This window comes from Lepidochelys kempii, chromosome 11 (genome assembly GCF_965140265.1).
Source record: "Lepidochelys kempii isolate rLepKem1 chromosome 11, rLepKem1.hap2, whole genome shotgun sequence".
NCBI classification, from domain to species: Eukaryota; Metazoa; Chordata; order Testudines; family Cheloniidae; genus Lepidochelys; species Lepidochelys kempii.
The window spans coordinates 8,001,217-8,020,956 of NC_133266.1; the positions used below are offsets into that span (position 1 = coordinate 8,001,217).

Here is a 19,740-nt window from a genome sequence, read left to right on the forward strand (position 1 = left end):
AAAAGGAGTACTTGTGGCATCTTAGAGACTAACCAATTTATTTGAGCATGAGCTTTCGTGAGCTACAGCTCACTTCATTGGATGCATACCGTGGAAACTGCAGCAGACTTTATATACACACAGAGAATATGAAACAATACCTCCTCCCACCCCACTGTCCTGCTGGTAATAGCTTATCTAAAGTGATCATCAGGTTGGGCCATTTCCAGCACAAATCCAGGTTTTCTCACCCTCCACCCCCCCACACAAATTCACTCTCCTGCTGGTGATAGCCCATCCAAAGTGACAACTCTTTACACAATGTGCATGATAATCAAGTTGGGCCATTTCCTGCACAAATCCAGGTTCTCTCTCACCCCCACCCCCATACACACACAAACTCACTCTCCTGCTGGTAATAGCTCATCCAAACTGACCACTCTCCAAGTTTAAATCCAAGTTAAACCAGAACATCGGGGGGTGGGGTAGGAAAAAACAAGGGGAAATAGGCTACCTTGCATAATGACTTAGCCACTCCCAGTCTCTATTTAAGCCTAAATTAATAGTATCCAATTTGCAAATGAATTCCAATTCAGCAGTTTCTCGCTGGAGTCTGGATTTGAAGTTTTTTTGTTTTAAGATAGCGACCTTCATGTCTGTGATTGCGTGACCAGAGAGATTGAAGTGTTCTCCGACTGGTTTATGAATGTTATAATTCTTGACATCTGATTTGTGTCCATTTATTCTTTTACGTAGAGACTGTCCAGTTTGACCAATGTAAATGGCAGAGGAGCATTGCTGGCACATGATGGCATATATCACATTGGTGGATGTGCAGGTGAACGAGCCTCTGATAGTGTGGCTGATGTTATTAGGCCCTGTGATGGTGTCCCCTGAATAGATATGTGGGCACAATTGGCAACGGGCTTTGTTGCAAGGATAAGTTCCTGGGTTAGTGGTTCTGTTGTGTGGTATGTGGTTGTTGGTGAGTATTTGCTTCAGGTTGCGGGGCTGTCTGTAGGCAAGGACTGGCCTGTCTCCCAAGATTTGTGAGAGTGTTGGGTCATCCTTTAGGATAGGTTGTAGATCCTTAATGCGTTGGAGGGGTTTTAGTTGGGGACTGAAGGTGACGGCTAGCGGCGTTCTGTTATTTTCTTTGTTAGGCCTGTCCTGTAGTAGGTAACTTCTGGGAACTCTTCTGGCTCTATCAATCTGTTTCTTTACTTCCGCAGGTGGGTACTGTAGTTGTAAGAAAGCTTGACAGAGATCTTGTAGGTGTTTGTCTCTGTCTGAGGGGTTGGAGCAAATGCGGTTGTGCTAATAAACAATGGTCACATAAACACCACCCTATACCGGAAACCTATTGACCGCTATTCCTACCTGCATGCCTCCAGCTTTCACCCTGACCACACCACACGATCCATCGTCTACAGCCAAGCTCTGCGATACAACCGCATTTGCTCCAACCCCTCAGCACATATTGACCTTCATGTGACTTTGCAAGAAATCATATGGCTAAAACCCCATGCAATGCTTTAAAAATTTTTACATGTAAATATATCTGAAAATAGTTTTAAAATAAATCTGCCAAAAGGTGTAAGGAGTCACTTTTGTGTATGAATAAGTAGTGTTTTTCTGGTTTCAAAATGTTGCATAAACCAAGAAAAAATATATACATAGTCCTATATTGAAAACTCTCATAAAAGCAAATTCTGTTTATCTGAAACACTTTATTATCGAAATGTTTTGAAAGTCCCTTGAGCTGTTCAGATAATCCAGGTTTACCTGCAGTGCTGAACGGTTTGAGGTTTTGATGTAATTATGAGTCACACAAGCCTCTGTCTTACTGTACCTGTTGTGACCTCAAAGTTATTTGAAATGTATGTAATAGCAACAGAATAGACTCTTACCATTTTCACCAGAGAACCCATACCCTTTAAATGAGCTCTGAGGAATTAAGTTGAAGACTAAGGTTTTTCATCTACCTGTGAAGTGAGTTAGTGATCACAGGTAAAATTTCTGAAAGTGCCTTAAGTACTTGAAAGCCCAAGTCTGATTGATTGGTAAATTTTAAGTCTCTTTTAAATGAGAATTAGGTTTGTTAGTCACGTTGATGATTTTGAAAATGTTGCCCCATATGATTATGCCAGCCTTTTAGACTGTGTAATTTGTTTTCATGAAATATTTTAAGAAAAGAAATTTAAACATTTCAGCTTTGGAGGGTAAGAATTTAAAGAACCACTTTGTAGTCCATTTTATTTTATTTGCATTTTTCACACACTATTGAAGTTTTGACTTTTGGTAAACAGTGCTGAAAAACTATTATTTAGATACTAATTATTATTATGTATTTGAAATGCCTCCTGCTCACCCGATCTACATTACTGTGTATGTTTTTCTCTAAATAATTACATAATGTGATTGTAAAAGGTGGTTAGTTTGAAAGCACTGCAGGGGGAGACCCTTCTTGTTCACAGAAAAGAAACTGCATGTTGTGACAGGGTCGGGCCAGATAGCTATAGGAGAGTAATAGAAGGCAGATATATTAGCCCCAGGCTAAGTAGGTCCCTTTTCCCTGGGTAAGGTAACAGGGAAGGTTCCAGAACAATCCGGAACCTTCTGGAGACAGTTAAGACAGGCTGATTAGAACACCTGCAGCCAATCAAGAAGCTGCTAGAATCAATTAAGGCAGGGTAATCAGGGCACCTGGGTTTTAAAAAGGAGCTCACTTCAGTTTGTGGTGTGCGTGTGAGGAGCTGGGAGCAAGAGGCACTAGGAGCTGAGAGTGAGAACGCAGACTGTTGGAGGACTGAGGTGTACAAGTATTGTCAGACACCAGGAGGAAGGTCCTATGGTGAGGGTAAAGAAGGTGTTGGGAGGAGGCCACGGGGAAGTAGCCTAGGGAGTTGTAGCTGTCGCACAGCTGTTCCAGGAGGCACTCTAGACAGCTGCATTCCACATGGTCCTCGGCTGGAACCTGGAGTAGAGGGCGGCCTGGGTTCCTCCCAAATCCTCGTCAGACACAGGAGGAGTCAACCTGGACTGTGAATTCAGAAAAACAGCCAAGCTGAGGGCTGCAGTGAAGCTCCAAGGCAAGCAAATCCTCCAATAAGCACAAGACCCACCAAGGTAGAGCAGGAGCTTTGTCACAATGTGAAGCAGCAATACATATATCCCGTATTTGCCCTACCACTTAACAAGCTAAAGGTCTGGCCCCAAACAATTAAACGTAGAAAATGTTCTAAATTTGGGACACAGTGAATTATTACTTCTCTAGAAAATAGTTGAGAGAAATACTGTTCTGCCAAGGCTTCAGGAAAAAGATCTTGCAAACCCTTAAATTTCTCTTATTGTGATTTTTTTTTTGAGTGAATGTTTTTGATTAGTGTTTACTGGATCCCAGCAGGATAATGAGATTGGCACAAATATAACTTCCATATCTTTTTTATATTTTCCAAACTTCCATATACAAGGAAGGTATCTTGCTACTTCTAGCAGAATGTACTAAATGCTAAAGAATTTCTTCAGTTTCTCACACAAGTCACCTTATCTATATCAACAAATTATCCTCATCCTTTTATGCTTTGCTTAGCAGTTGCACACAGACAGCAAGGGCTTCATTTTCATTCCTTGGAGATCTCAGACATGAATAGCCAAATAAATTGCAAACTCATATTTAACTCTTTTAAATGTCATCTAATTAAAACTAACGTTTAGTCAAACCTAGAAATGGCGTTGACTACCCAAACTACCAAAAATCTTATTCAAACTATTATTCCTACAATAAATCAGGACTTAGTCTCTGAGTGGACACTTATTTATTTGGATTTATAAAAATTTGTCAACCCGTACTCTGGGTGCCTGAAAAAACAACAAAAATGCAAATAATACTGTGTTTGGCATATTTCTCAGTTATGTTTAAATGTACAAATAACACAGGAGTTGAGTAGCTGTAATTGAGGCTAAATATGTGGTGCTGTATGATAGTAAATTAGTCGTAAAAGTGAAAAAAAAGTTATATACATATTTTAAAAATACTTATAAATATTAAAGGTTTTAATGACAACAGTCCTCAAAAAGGCAAGTACATCATCCGTTAATTATTTAAGAGAGAGATTTATTCTCTAATTTGGCAGTGTCGTGAGGTGTCAGCAGAAGTAAAGAATAGTTCACCTGCTTTTAAAAGATTATGGGTTTTAAGTCTACATGGTGCTGGCAAAGCCCACTAAAGGAGTGTTCGTAAAATGTTCTAATTTGCCGTGCTCTAACTGCCCCATGTAGATCCTGCTGATGCACTCTAAAAGTTATCTAGTTCTCTTTTACACGGCGCCAGTCTACACTAGAAGTGCTACATGGGCACAGCTGCAACAATGCAGCTGCGCTGCTGTAGCGTATCTGGTGAAGTCACTCTGTGACATCAGGAGAGCGGTCTCCCATCGGTATAATTACTGCACCTTTGAGAGAGGTGGAAGCTATGTTGTTGGCAGAGTGTCTCCCGCCGACATAGCGCTTAAGTCGCTATAACTTGTGTCGCTCAGGGAGTGTCTTTTTCACACCAGTGAGCAATGCAAATTAGATCAACTTAAGAAAACCTGGATTTGTGCTGGAAATGGCCCACCTTGATTATCATACACATTGTAAGGAGAGTGATCACTTTAGATAAGCTGTTACCAACAGGAGAGTGGGTTTGTTTGGGGGGGGAGAAAACCTGGATTTGTGCTGGAAATTGCCCACCTTGATTATCATACACATTGTAAGGAGAATGATCACTTTACATAAGCTATTACCAGCAGGAGAGTGGAGTGGGGGGAGAGAAAACCTTTTGTAGTGGTAAACACCCATTTTTTCATGATTTGTGTGTATAAAAACATCTTCTGTATTTTCCACAGTATGCATCCAATGAAGTGAGCTGTAGCTCAAGAAAGCTTATGCTCACATAAATTGGTTAGTCTCTGAGATGCCACAAGTCCTCATTTTCTTTTTGCGAATACAGACTAACACAGCTGTTACTCTGAAAGCAGTAGTGTAGACCTGACTATAATCCTATGGTACCTTTTAGAATGCCCCAGCAGGATTTACACAGGGCAGTTAGAGCACAGCATGTTAGTGTGCTGTATAAATCACTCCCCTCTGGAGCGTTTTGCCATGCTGTGTAGACAAGCCCTTTATCTGTGTTTAAATAATTAATTGAAACAAAGTTGTGATGACTGAGCAGGGAATGCATTTTCTCTGTTAAAACTCCAATTGTTACAAATTCGACTTCAGATTTTTCAAGATCGTGTCAAAGTATACTTTGACTTGTGCATAGCATGTTCATGGATGAAATTGGTTGTCATGAACGCTACAAAGTCTGTCCACTTATGCAGTTAGTTCATACTATGGAATGGTTTCTTTCCTCTAGCTTCTTTTGAAAATGTTTACACTTGCAGCTCTTCGGCCCAATTGTGTAAGCTCTCCACATGTGGGACTTCAGTGAGTACTACATACTGTTGGGCCCCTTGCTTGTTCTGTCCCATACACTAATTTCCCTCTGCATGATGAAACTGTTCCAGTATTCCAAGAAGGGTAAAGGAGGGATGAGTCTCAGTTGCTTGGTGGGGGAACTAGCCAGCAAGCAAGTGTCTTCGAAGGAGGATGCTGCAACTAGTAAACAAAAGCAGGTGAAATGTACTAAATGCAACCTTCTGCTTGAGAGAGCGCCAAGTTAACATTGGTTGTATCTTGTTAACTACCATGGCTAATAACAAACGCCCTCAATTGCCAGCTTTTCCAGCATCTGCTACCCTTGCTCTGCTCTTCCTACTAGTAAGCACGATAAAGGTATTTATTACACAGAGTTGAATATCTGTGGTGTTTAGATGTTTGAAAATAAAGTCCTGTTGAAGCTTGTTAGTACCTTGCCTGGTTGATGCAACAATATCTCAGCTGTCCTTGAGTTTATCAACAATGGCTGTACCGTCTTCCCATCATTTAACTCTCATGTGTGCATGCTTGCCAGCTTGCTTCCTCTCCTCCTCTAAACCATTAGGGCTAAGGCTTACTCTCTTATCATAGACTCATAGAAGATTAGGGTTGGAAGAGACCCAGGAGGTCATCTATTCCAATCCCCTGCTCAAAGCAGGACCAAAACCAACTAAATCATCCCAGCCAAGGCTTTGTCAAGCCTGACCTTAAAAGCCTCTAAGGATGGAGATTCCCCCACCTCCCTAAGTAATCCATTCCAGTGCTTCACCACCCTCCTAGTGAAATAGTGTTTCCTAATATCCAACCTAGACTTCCCCCACTGCAACTTGAGACCTTTGCTCCTTGTTCTGTCATCTGCCACCACTGACAACAGCCTAGCTCCATCCTCTTTGGAACCCCCCTTCAGGTAGTTGAAGGCTGCTATCAAATCCCCCCTCATTTTTCTCTTCTGCAGACTATTTTCTCTTCCTCACTCTTGTTGGAGTCTTGGAACAGGGAGGCAAGGTTTTTGGGATTTCTTTCCTCTGTCACAGCACCCGAGCATAATAGCTGGGACTTGGTCTATCGGTAGCAACATCTTCTCCCCAGCTGAGAATTCCTTCAGGCTCACTGGACACCTGGGGAGACCCTGTTGCTGAACTGAGAGCAGGATCATTAAAGAGAAAAAAACTTAAAACACACACTGTTGGACTTATTCATAGAAGGCTTTAAAATGTGTAAACTTGGGGTGGTTAGAGTGGCACTTCAAACATACTCTGAAATAGAATGCGTTGTACTGGTTTGGAAAATATAAGTGGTATCAATGAACAATAATAATCTTAAATACATTTCCTAAACATGGTAAGGAAGCAGCATAATTTTTCTAAAATCAAATTATACTTTTCTTTTTTAGCATGAATCTAGAGAAATGTTACTGGGATTCAATATGGTGAATTACCGAGCATGTAAGAATTTGTGGAAAGCTTGTGTTGAGCATCATACATTCTTCCGATTGGACAGACCACTGCCGCCTCAGAAGAACTTTTTTGCACATTATTTTACTTTGGGTTCAAAGTTCCGGTACTGGTAAGTAATTGTTGGCTGCAATAAAGGGTGATATCATTCTGGGGTGTGAAGTTAGGACGAGAAGTAATGGGCTTTATCTGCAGAAAGGGAGATTTACGTTACATATTAGGAAAAACTTTCTAATTATAAGGGTAGTTAAGCTTTGGAGTAGGTTTCCAAAGGAGGTTATGGAATCCCATCATTGGAAGTTTTTAAAAACAGGTTAGACAAACACCTGTCAGGGATGATGTAGGTTTACTTGGTTGTGCCACAGCACAGGGGCTGAACTGGGTGATTTCTCAAGGTCCCTTTGAGCCCTCATTTCTACATTTCTGGCTAGGCCTGTTACTCAATGAGGGGGTAAAACAATAACTGAAAATGTGGAAATGACAGAAGTGTTTAATGACTTTTTTGTTTCAGTTTTCATCAAAAAGGTTAGTAGCGATTCAGTGTCAACCATAGTGAATGCCAGTGAAAATAAGGTAGGATCACAGGCTAAAACAGGGAAAGAACAAGTTTAAAATTACTTAGATAAGTTAGATGTCTTCAAGTCACCAGGGCTTGATGAATAATCCTAGAATACTCAAGAAGCTGACAGAAGAAATATCTGCGCCATTAGCAATCATCTTTGAAAAGTAATGAAAGACTGGAGAGATTCCTGAGAACTGGAAAAGGGCAAATATAATGCCCAGCTATAAAAAAAGGAAATAAGGACAATCTGGGGAATTAGATGAGTCAGCTTAACTTCAATACCTGGAAAGATAATGGAGCAAGTAATTAAACAATCAGTTTAAAACACCTAGAAGATAATAAGGTGATAATTAACGGTCAGCATGGATTTGTCAAGAACAAATTCTGTCAAACCAACCTAACAGCTTTCTTTGACAGGGAAACAAGCCTTGTGAATAGTGGGGAAGTGGTAGATGTGGTATACCGTGACTTTAGTAAGGCTTTGATACTTCATGAAGGCATGACCTTCTCATAAACAAACTAGGAAAATACAACCTAGATGGAGCTACTATAAGGTGGGTGCATACCTGGTTAGAATACCATTCCCAGAGAGTAATTATCAATGGTTCACAGTCAAGCAGGAAGGGCATGTCAAGTGGAGTCCCACAGGGATCAGTTCTGGGTCTGGGTCTGTTCAATATCTTCAGTGATTTAAATAATGGCATAGAGAGTACACTTATAAAGTTTGCAGATGATACCAAGATGGGAAGGGTTGCAAGTGCTTTGGAGGATAGCATTAAAATTCAAAATGATCTGGACAAACTAGAGAAATGATCTGAAGTAAATAGGATGAAATTAAATAAGGACAAATGCAAAGTCAGTTGCATACATACAAAATGGGAAATGACTGCCTGGGAGGGAGTATTTCAGAAAGGGATCTAGGGATCAGAGTGGATTACAAGCTAAGTACGAGTGAACAGTGTAACACTGTTGCAAAAAAAAAAAAATTCTGGGATGTATAAGCAGGAATTTTGTAATAAGACACGATAAGTTATTCTTCCGCTCTACTCCGTGCTGATTAGACCTCAGCTGGAGTATTGTGTCCAGTTCTGAGCACCACATTTCAGGAAAGATATGGACAAATTGGAGAAGGTCCAGAGAAGAGCAACAAAAATAATGAAAGGTCTAGAAAACATGATCTGTGAGGGAAGATGGAAAAATTGGGTTCATTTAGTCTGGAGAAGAGAAGACTGAGAGGGGACATCAGTTTTCAAGTACATAAAAGGTTGTTACAAGGAGTAGGGAGAAAAACATTTCACATTTGCTTCTGAGGATAGGACAAGAAGCAATGGACTTAAACTGCAACAGGGGTGGTTTAGGTTGGACATTAGGAAAAACTTCCTAACTGTCAGGGTGGTTAAGCACTGGAATAAATTGCCTAAGGAGGTTGTGGAATTCCCATAACTGGAGACTTTTAAGAGCAGGTTAGACAAACACCTATCAGGAATGGTCTAGATAATACTTAGTCCTGCCATGAGTGCAGGGGACTGGATGAGATGACCTCTCAAGGTCCTTCCAGTTCTATGATTCTGTGATTCTATATAGGAGGAGATGGCAGGAGAGGGAGGGAATACAACACAATTAATAAAAATAGGCTATTATTGGTAGGCGCTATTAAATTTGTCATAATTGAAGTAACTTTTGGCACCCACAATTGATATTTTTCTCAGATTCACTTTGCACATATGCATAGTTCTGGTAGATAGTTTGAGACTTTTTAGATTACATCTATATTTAGTATTTTCACCATCAAAAGGAAATGAAAATGGGAAATAGTGATGATTATTGAGCTTGGATGCTGTTATATATCATATTCTAGCATCCTAGAAGATAACTTATGAACAATTGACATTGCTTATTAGATAATGTAAGTTTTTGTGGCAGTGACATTAAATTGATATTCTCTTCATCTGTGGTTATTTTTCTTAGCTATTTATTGAGAATGTTTTGGAAATTTTATAATTGCAATATCAACAACTAGGATGAGACTGACATTTAAATTAGATTGAACATTGCAAGCTGTACATCTTTATTGGATACAAAAAGGGAAAACTCTTATCTGTTGAGATGTTCTCAGAATATCTTCTGTCACATCTTCAAAATCATTGGCCTGGTCCCTCTGAAAGCTGACAGAACTGCTCTTCGGTACCCTGGCAAGTGTATATCCTGATGTCCTATCTACACTAGATCAGTGGTTCTCTACCAAGAGTCCGCAGCCCCCAGAGGGTCCGCAAGCCCTTTCAAGGGGGCCGCGGCTGAAGCCCAGAGCCCCAAGCCCTGGTGCTCCCTGTGGGGCAGAAGCCCTGAGCGAATGGGTAGAGTTGGGGACATGGAGGGTATTGCCCTCCCCCCAGCTGTAGCGTAAGAACACGGCAGTCCCAGGGGCAGCTCCATACCTTCCTCTCCTCCCCACACCCGCCCTCTGGCCAGGTCAGAGGGGGGAAGCCGGAGCCAGGCAGTGCGGGGCAGCTGCTGCTCTGGCTGTTGCCATGGAGCAGGCAGCAGCAGCATTCCTTCTCTTCTGCTGGTGCCCCAGGTTGAAGCTGTTCCTCAGCTCCCAGCCCCCTTTGCTCCTGCAGAGGCAGCCGATAATAGCCCCCCAGGTGGGGAGACCTGGCTCTGAGGCTGGCAGACCCCTTCGGGAACAGGGACCACAGGGGAGTCCTCCCAGCACACAGCCCCCTAACACCACTCTCCCTACACCCTGAGCTACTTCCTCCCTGCACCCTGAGCTACTCTCACCCACACACAGCCCCTAGTATCCTCTCCCTGCATCCTGAGTTACCCCTCTGTCCGCACACAGCCCCAGCTACCCCTCCCTGCAAGTTCAGCTACCCCTGTCTGTACACAGCCCCTAGCGACTCCCTGCCTCCACCCTGAGCTACCTCCTGTCCTCACACAGCCCCTAGCAACCTCCTCCCTGAACCCTAAGCTGTTTTCAAACTTTTTGAGCAAAGCCCCCCACCTTTGAGTTAAAATTTTTGATTGCATGCCCCTCCCCAACCCAGATAGGCTTGGTGGCCTGCTGAAGTGAGTCAGGGGGTGGAGGTGGTGGGGTCCAGGGAGGGAGTGCCATGCGGAGGTGGATTGAGCCCCACTGGCCCCCCACAATAGAAGTCAAACTACGCCTATACCCACAGCCCTGCCCCTGCTGGGCCCTGGTTTTTTTATAGCATGTCGAGGCGGGCCTCAGAGAGAAAAAGGTTGAGAACCCCTGCACTAGATAACTGATAAATTACTGGTAACTACTGTTAGCATTGGGTCATTTTGAACTTGCAATTGAAAATAGCTTAGTTGCTAGTCCACTCGAGCTCTGAGTATAACTGTTTCAGTTGTGTATCTGTCAGACTTGCATCTACTTTGTTACTTGTTATAATGTTGGCAAGAAAATGTTTCATTCCTAAGAAATGGTGAAAAATTACCTTTTAACATACAGGCTTGTTTCTGAAATTGATCCACCTAAGTGTTTATATTTTTATGTTGTTCTTCGAGTGCTGTCCCCGTGGGTGCTCCACATTAGGTGTGCCCCTGTGCTCATAATTCGAGAGTTTTGGTAGCAGTGCCCAATTATGTGATACAAGTGCAGTCCCCGTCTCACGCCGCCTCAGGCGGTTAACTGGCACTGTGTGACCAACCCCCTCCCAGTTCCTTCTCTCCCACCCTTGCTATGAGTCGGAGCACTTAGAAGTGCCTCGCTACTTAGTTCTTTAGCCCATTTACTACTGTTATTAGTTTATTAGTTATTGATTCTACTCCATCGCCTCCTTTTAAAAACAAAATATATTTTTCTTACCAGTCAAGTTAGTTTTCAGTTAGCCCTTTAAGATAGTCAGCCTTCCTGAGGACAATGCCTTCCCTGACAGGAATCACAGAATCTCAGGGTTGGAAGGGACCTCAGGAGGTCATCTAGTCCAACCCCCTGCTCAAAGCAGGACCAATCCCCTGATCCCTAAACGGCCCCCTCAAGGATTGAACTCACAACCCTGGGTTTAGCAGGCCAATGCTCAAACCACTGAGCTATCCCCGGTTCCCTGGGCTTTAAATGTTGCCTCACTTGCAGACTCTCAATACCCGTTTTGGATGGACATGCTCAGTACAGGAGGTGTCCTCATTTCCTCAAATTAACTACCTGAACAAGAAAGGTTAGAGACTTGAAACTCAAACTCCTTCTCCTGGAGAAGTCTCTCAGACCAGTGTCTGAGCCTGAAGCCCAGACCACCCCCCGGACAAGCCTCACCAACCATGCTTCTGACCAAGGTCTCTCCTCCGCTCAGACTTCTGATCTGCCTGCTAAAAATGTGTCTAAAAAGTGAGTAACTACGCCCCCAACTACATCCCAAACGCAGGAATTGGCCAAGAAGTACTGTTCCGCAATCAGGCAAACTGCACTGGCACCGCCTGCACGTTCAGTGCCTGGAGCCGAGAGGGTGGGACCATCCAGCATTGCTGGTAATGTGAGAGCTAAGGACTCTAAAAGAGCCAGCTTGGACACAGGCGCTAAGTGGAAATCAAAACCCTATGCCTCGGCACTGACTCAGCCAAAGCCGCGATCAACACACAGCGGCGCAGCACCGGTGCAGACCATGGCTCAATCCTAGAACACCAATGCGCACTCGGTGCACACACCAGCACAGCCTACGGTGCTGACATATGTGCCACGGCTCCCGGCACCACCACTCACACAGCCCCTAGTGTAGATCATGCAGACACCACAGAAGTTCCTATGGCACAAAGATCTCTTAATCAGATCTACGCCTGACTCTCCCATCCTCAGCACCAACATGACCCTGGTGTGTTCGGCACCGAGTCTTGTTGCTACTCCACCACGCTCTGCTCCACCTTTTTCAAGCAAGGATGAGGACAATGAGGAGGGACAAATAGATTCTCCTCCGCAATCTCCTGGCCACCATGAGCCGCGCAAATCAGGACCCTTTCAGGGGGCATATCACGCTGGTCCAAAACATCTATAGTGGTGCAGCCCAACCCTAGGGTTCACCTATGCCTCTCCAACTCCAGTGGGCATACTGAAACCCGTGGGCAATGTATCCCGCACAACAGGGACTGCCCACCACATCTAGATTCAGCATGCAGCAATCTACTGCACCTTCGGTATCGGACCTTCAGAACCAGCTGGAGAAGAAGAGGAGGAAGAAACTCCATACCAGGGTGGGGCACCACCTACCTACCTGTCATCATCCTCCCCACATGACACCATCATGCTTCCTTCCCCAAATATGGGAGATTATTTCTAACAATTCCAGGACCTATTTAAAAGAGTGGCTAGCTCTTTGGACATCTCTCTGGAAGAGGTCCAAGTCGCACAACACAAACTGGTGGACATCTTGAACACCACCTCTTCGTCCAAAATCACTTTGCCTATGAATGACACGATAATGGAACCTGTCAAGACCATTTGGCAGACCCCTGCAACTGCTCCTCCAACCTGCAAGAGGACAAAAAATATTCTGTGCCTGCGAAGGGCACAGAGGTCCACTTCTCCCATCCGATACCCAATTCACTGGTGGTTGACGTAGTCCATGAATGTGGGAGACAACAGCAGCCTAAGACCATACCTTATGATAAGGACTGGAAAAGGCTTGACCTTTTCAGCTGCAAGGCTTACTCTTCGGCTACACTACACCTTTTGCATAGCCAATTACAAGGCCTTGCTGGCAAAATATGATTACAACAACTACACAAAGTTTTCTGAATTTATTGATTATATTTCTGAAGACAAAAAAAAACAATTCACTGCACTTGTATCGGAGGGACAACTCATCTCCAGAACAGCCCTCCAAGCTGCACTGGACTCTGCAGACACAGCTGCAAGGTCAGTGACGACTGCAGTGGTGATGTGAAGGACTTCATGGCTCCATCTCCCTGGGTTTCCTAGGGAAGTACAATCGACAGTCGAAGACTTACCATTTGAAGGGCCCAAACTCTTCACAGAAAAGACCGACAACTCTTCACACACACAAAGATTCACGAGCGACACTGCGATCTCTGGGGATCTATACACCTAGACCCAAGAAAAGACAGGAGTTATTATGCTTCTCAGTGTTACCACCATATTCCGTATTCACAACATTGGCAGTATGAGTCACAGTGTTGCAAACAGAGGCCATTGAGGAGACAACAACCTACTCCTGCTATAGCTGCTTCACAGCCATCAACATCTAGGCAACAAATTTGAAGCATTGGTCAAGGGCCCGAGAACCCCATGTCTGTCTGTACTGGAGACATCTACTCCATCCCTCCCTCCCTCCCAGTGCCCTTCCCCACAGTCCCACCACCACAACTAAACAATGCCCCACCCAGACCCCCATTGCCCTAACACACACAGATCTTCCGCACTGCCCAGAACCCCCCCAACAGGCCCCCACTGCCTAGCACCCCAAAACACACAAACCTCCCCCACTACCCGGTGCCCTCCACACCCTTACAGCCCAGCACCCCCCACACACCTCCCGGTCACTCACTCCACCACACCCTGCCCCCTTCCCAGGCTGCACTCACCAGCCCTGTTGGGAGGTCTCTGGCTCCTAGGGTCAGAGCAGGGGGCTCTCCACTCACCATGTGCTGTGCCCGCCACAAGCGTGAGCTCTGTGGCTCCCAGTGGCCGGGAAAAGCGCCAGTGGAAGCCGCGGAGCGGAGCTTGCAGGCCCCAGCAGCATGCAGAAACCCTAAGAGCCAGCAGGTCCCTTTGCCTCTTAGGATTAGATCTGGTCGGGGCGGGGGGCACCTGCAAGCCCTGCCCCGTCACCTCTGATTGAGCAGGAGGGAGCCGCCTGCACTGCAGGCTCCTGCCGGTGGGCGAGCGCGCCACTGGGAGCTGCCCCAGGAAGTGCCGCCATGTCAGCCCCAGGACTTTGGCGGTGATGGTGAGCGGGCATCCCGACCGATGTGCAATCAGGACATGAGACAAATATGTGCACGGTGTTTCCCCGTGTGTGCGGGGTTTAGAATCTGTGTGCGCGTGCGCATACACACACAGCTGAGAGGGAACAGTAGTCTTGTGTCTTGGCTCCGGGAAAGCAGCACATTTCTTGCAGAATATTCTTTTTATTCTTCTAAGTATTGAATCCCTAGCAAGGACAGTCTGTTTTCATTCAAGAACTCTTTTTGGGGAAGGTTGGGTCAAGAAGCCATCCAGAGGTGTGTCTCATATATTTCTTCATTGCCTTGGACAAGCTGTATCTTGAGTGCATTTTCCACAGTTTCCACACTGAGAACCTGGTATTAATTGGAAACTGAGTTTTAGCTCGGAAGAGATCATTAGAGACTTTGGAAAGAGCATTTTCAGTGGAGTGTGAGGCAGTGCGGAAGCCATACTGTAGAGGGCCTAGGATAGAATTGGAGCAGAAGAACTTCAGACATCTACTGCAGGTAGTGTATTCAATGAGCTTTGAGGTGAAAGGGGGAAGGAAAATGGAGTTAGTTGGAGAGGCAAATAAGGTCACGTATTTTGATCCTGGCACTGACATTCCGTGTGCGACCTTAGATAAGTCTCACTTAACCTCTGACTCCGTATTTAGCATGGGAGCAGTAATACTTTGATAGCAGTCAGAAATGTACTACAGGTTTTATAGAGCATATAGAAGATAAGGTCCCTGTCCTGATGTGCTTACCATCTAACTTCATTGTGGTGTCATGTTTAATTAGTAGTTTATACAGCACAAATAAGGTGGAAAATGGTATCTAAAAGGTCATTCTTCTTTGAATATACGTCAGTGTGGATCCCATTGTAGGTGCTCATCTGCCTTGTGTGTAAGACTGGAGGTTTTTTTAAATAGTGATGTCCAAGGCTGCTTGTGAACTTTGTGCCTCCTTGGGCTCTCCTACAAAAGCATAAAGGCTGGGTCAGCTATGACCACCCTCAGTTCCTCCCTACCTCCTATGGCAGCAAGACCGAATCTGATGAGTGTCTGAAAAGACAGTTACTTACCAGTATTGTAACTGTTTTTGTTTGAAATGTGGGTGCAGAGGTATTCCACTCAGGTCTGCACGTGCCCAATGCATCAAAGTCAGAATTTTGCCTAGTAGTACCTGTAGGGGCTGCTCTCATGCCCCTCGTCTCATAGACCCTCCTATTGCTATGTATGGATGGCCCGCCCCAACCCCCATCAGTTTCTTTGCAATGAAATCCCCAGCTGGAAACTCCGATTCAGAGGGGCAGGGGATGGATCATGGAGTACATCTGCACCCACATCTCGAAGAACAACAGTTACAGTACAGGTAAGTAACAATCTTTTCTACTTCAAGTGGCTGCAGACAGATGTTCCACTCAGGTAACTTACAAGAGTTCCAGCAGGAGATGGGCTCAGAGTCTATATAAATCGTGAGTGCACAACTGTCTTCCCAAAGTTTGTATATGATATCCATGCCATGGTGATAGCATAATGTCTAGCTAAAGTATGTATGCAGTGTTGTTGTTGTCATCTCTCTCACCAACAGAAGTTGATCCAATAGAAGATATCACCTCACCCACCTTGTCTCTAGCAAAAGTCTGACAGAAGACCATGTCACAGCCCAACAGATATCCACTACTGGGACATTGCTAAGAGAGACAGCCAATGTTGCATGAGCTCTAGTTGAATGAGCCCATAATGATTGTGGAGGCATAAGAATGGCCATACTGGGTCAGACCAAAGGTCCATCCAACCCAGTATCCTGTCTACCGACCATGACCAATGCCAGGTGCCCCAGAGGGAGTGAACCTAACAGGTAATGATCAAGGGATCTCTCTCCTGCCATCCGTCTCCACCCTCTGACAAACAGAGGCTAGGGACACCATTCTTTGCCCACCCTGGCTAATAGCCATTAATGGACTTAATCTCCATGAATTTATCCAGTTCTCTTTTAAACCCTGTTGTAGTCCTAGCCTTCACAACCTCCTCAGGCAAGGAGTTCCACAGGTTGACTGTGCGCTGAGTGAAGAACTTCTTTTATTTATTTTAAACTTGCTACCCATTAATTTCATTTGGTGGCCACTAGTTCTTATATTGGAGCAAGTAAATATGTTTTCCTTATTCACTTTCTCCACACCACTCATGATTTTATATACCTCTATCATATCCTCCCTTAGTCTCCTCTTTTCCAAGCTGAAAAGTCCTAGCCTCTTTAATCTCTCCTCTCATGGGACCTGTTCCAAACCCCTAATCATTTTAGTTGCCCTTTTCTGAACCTTTTCTAATGTCAGTATGTCTTCTTTGAGATGAGGGGACCACATCTGTAGTATACCGTGGATTTATATTAGGGCAATAAGATATTCTCTGTCTTATTTTCTATCCCTTTTTTAATGATTCCTAACATCCAATTTGCTTTTTTGACTGCTGCTGCACACTGCGTGGACGTCTTCAGAGAACTATCCACAATGACTCCAAGATCTTTCTCCTGATCAGTTGTAGCTAAATTAGCCTCCATCATATTGTATGTATAGTTGGGGTTATTTTTTCCAATGTGCATTACTTTACATTTATCCACATTACATTTCATTTGCAATTTTGTTGCCCAATCACTTAGTTTTGTGAGATCTTTTTGAAGTTCTTCACAGTCTGCTTTGGTCTTAACTATCTTGAGCATCATCTGAACCACTCCATATCCATTTGGAAATAGTTTCAGTCGAGACTGGTTGTCCCTTCATCCACTCAGCATAGGACACACAGAGTCAAGGAGATAAACTATAATTGGCTCAGTCCTTCCTAAATAAAATGCTAAAAGCCACCTGATGTCTAAGCTATGTAGATGCTGCTCCTATGCACTTAAATATGGTTTAGGAAAAAATATAGGTAAGTAAATAACCTGAGTAAGGTGAAACTGAGATTCCACTTTGGACAGAAATTTGGGGTGTGGCCTTAATGCCACCTTTTCCTTGAAGAATTGAGTGTATGGAGGACCTGCCATTAAGGCCTGCAACTTGCTGACTTTTCTTGCAGATGTTATAGCCACAAGGAAGGCTATCTTCACTGAGAGGAGAGCCCATGAACATGTTGCTGTCAGCTTGAATGGTGCCTCCAGCTCCTTAAGGTCCCACAATGGTACTGCTTCCTTTACGAATGGAAAAAGATGGATAATACCCTTAAAAAAAAAAATCTCACCATTAAAGGGTTTGACAGTACTGACTTACCTTGAATGGAAGGATGAAAAACTGAGATCGCCACCAAGGGAATATTAAGGGAGCTCAGAGTGAGGCTTAAAGATTTCAAATGCAGCAGATAATCCAAAATATCTTGAACCTGTGCTAACATGGGATGAATTTGCTTGTACATTGCCCAAACTGAAAACCATTTCCATTAAAGTTATAGGTGGACCTTGTGGCTAGTTTTCTACTACTAAGCAGAATATCTCAAACTGCTTCCGAGCATAGCCCCTTATCTTCATCTAGGCATGCAGCATCCATGCAGTGAAGTGCAGGCTGCCCAATGCTGGATGAACAGCCTGGCCGTAAGAATGGCCATACTGGGTCAGACCAAAGGTCCATCTAGCCCAGGATCCTGTCGTCCAACAGTGGCCTATGCCAGGTGCCCCAGAGGGAATGAACAGAACAGATAATCAACAAGTGTCGCCCGTTCCCAGCTGCTGGCAAACAGAAGCTAGGGACACAATCTCTGCCCAGCCTGGCTAATAGCCACTGGTGGACATATCCTCCATGAATTTATCTACTTTTTTGAACCCTGTTATAGTCTTGGCCTTCACAACATCCTCTGGTAAGGAGTTCCACAGGTTGACTCTGCTTTGTGTGGAAACAGTACTTCCTTTATGTTTGTTTTAAACCTGCTGCCTATTAATTTCATTCAGTGACCCCTAGTTTCTGTGTTATGAGTAAGACTGCTAGTCTGTCACCGAGGTCACGGAAGTTGCAGATTCCGTGACTTTCCAGGACCTCCATGACTTCTGCAGCAGCCAGCTACACCACCCCCCACTCCTCACAGCAGTGGTGGTGATCCCGGGCTGCCCCTCCCGCCCCCGCCATCAGTAGTGGCGGCAGTCCTGGGTCGCCCCTTGCTAGCAGCAGAGGTCCCGGGACACCGCCTGCCAGCAGCAGTGGCAGTGGTCCCAGGCTGCTCCCCCTCCACCCCAAGCACCAGTGGGTGCCCTGGAGGCCCCCACCCCAGCATGCACACCAGCGGGCACCCCAGAGATCCCCCCCCAGCACTAGTGGGCGCCCCAGAGATCCCCCCCCAGCACTAGCGGGCGCCCTAGAGATCCTCCCCCAGTATCAGTGGGTGCCCCAGAGCCCACCAGAGCACCCAAGATTTAGTCAGGTGTATATAGTACAAGTCATGGACAAGGTCACTGGGCCATGAATTTTTGTTTATTGCCCCGTGACCTGTCCATGACTTTTACTAAAAATACCCTTAGTTATGAGAAGGATCAAATAACACTTCCTTATTTACTTTCTCCACCCCAGTCAAATTTTATCGACCTCTATCATATCCCCCCTTCGTCTTCTCTTTTCTAAGATGAAAAGTACCAGTCTTATTAATCTCTCCTCATAAGGCAGCCGTTCCATACCCCCTTATCATTTTTGTTGCCCTTTTCTGAACCTTTTCCAATTCCAGTACATCTTTTTTGAGATGGGACGACCACATCTGAAAGCAGTATTCAAGATGTGGGAATACCATGGATTTATATAGAGGCAATATGATATTTGCTGTCTTCTTATCTATCCCTTTCCTAATGATTCCCAACATTCTTTTTGCTTTTTTGACTGCCACTGCACATTGAGTGGATGTTTTCAGAGAACTATCCACAATGACTCCAAGATCTCTTTCTTGAGTGGTAACAGCTAATTTAGACCCCATCATTTTATATGTGCTTTCCAATGTGCATTACTTCGCATTTATCAACATTGAATTTCATCTGCCATTTTGTTGCCCAGTCACCCAGTTTTGTGAGATCCTTTTGTAACTCTTTGGAATCTGCTTGGAACTTAACTATCTTGAGTAGTTTTGTATCATCTGCAAATTTTGCCACCTCACTGTTTACCCCTTTTTCCAGATCATTTATGAATATGTTGAATAGGACTGGTCCCAGTACAGACCCCTCTGGGACACTGCTATTTACCTCTCTCCATTCTGAAAACTGACTATTTATTCCTACCCTTTGTTTCCTATCTTTTTACCAGTTACCAATCCATGAGAGGACCTTCCCTCTTATCCCATGACTGCTTACTTTGCTTAAGAGCCTTTGGTAAGGGACCTTGTCAAAGGCTTTCTGAAAATCTAAGTACTCTATAGCAAC

The 19,740-nt window shown here is 44.5% G+C and overlaps 1 protein-coding gene across 7 annotated transcripts in view; it reads left to right on the forward strand.

Moving 5' to 3' along the window:
- PTPN4 (protein tyrosine phosphatase non-receptor type 4) overlaps positions 1 to 19,740 on the forward strand; it is a 236,115-nt gene that overhangs the window by 123,790 nt on the left and 92,585 nt on the right. For 6 of the 7 annotated variants that reach the window (XM_073305038.1, XM_073305037.1, XM_073305040.1 and 3 more), the window contains one exon: positions 6,836 to 7,008. The exons of the other annotated variant lie outside the window; for it this stretch is intronic. In XM_073305038.1, coding sequence (XP_073161139.1) covers positions 6,836 to 7,008 — 173 coding nt within the window. The remainder of the gene's footprint in view (positions 1 to 6,835; positions 7,009 to 19,740) is intronic. 7 annotated transcript variants of the gene reach the window in all.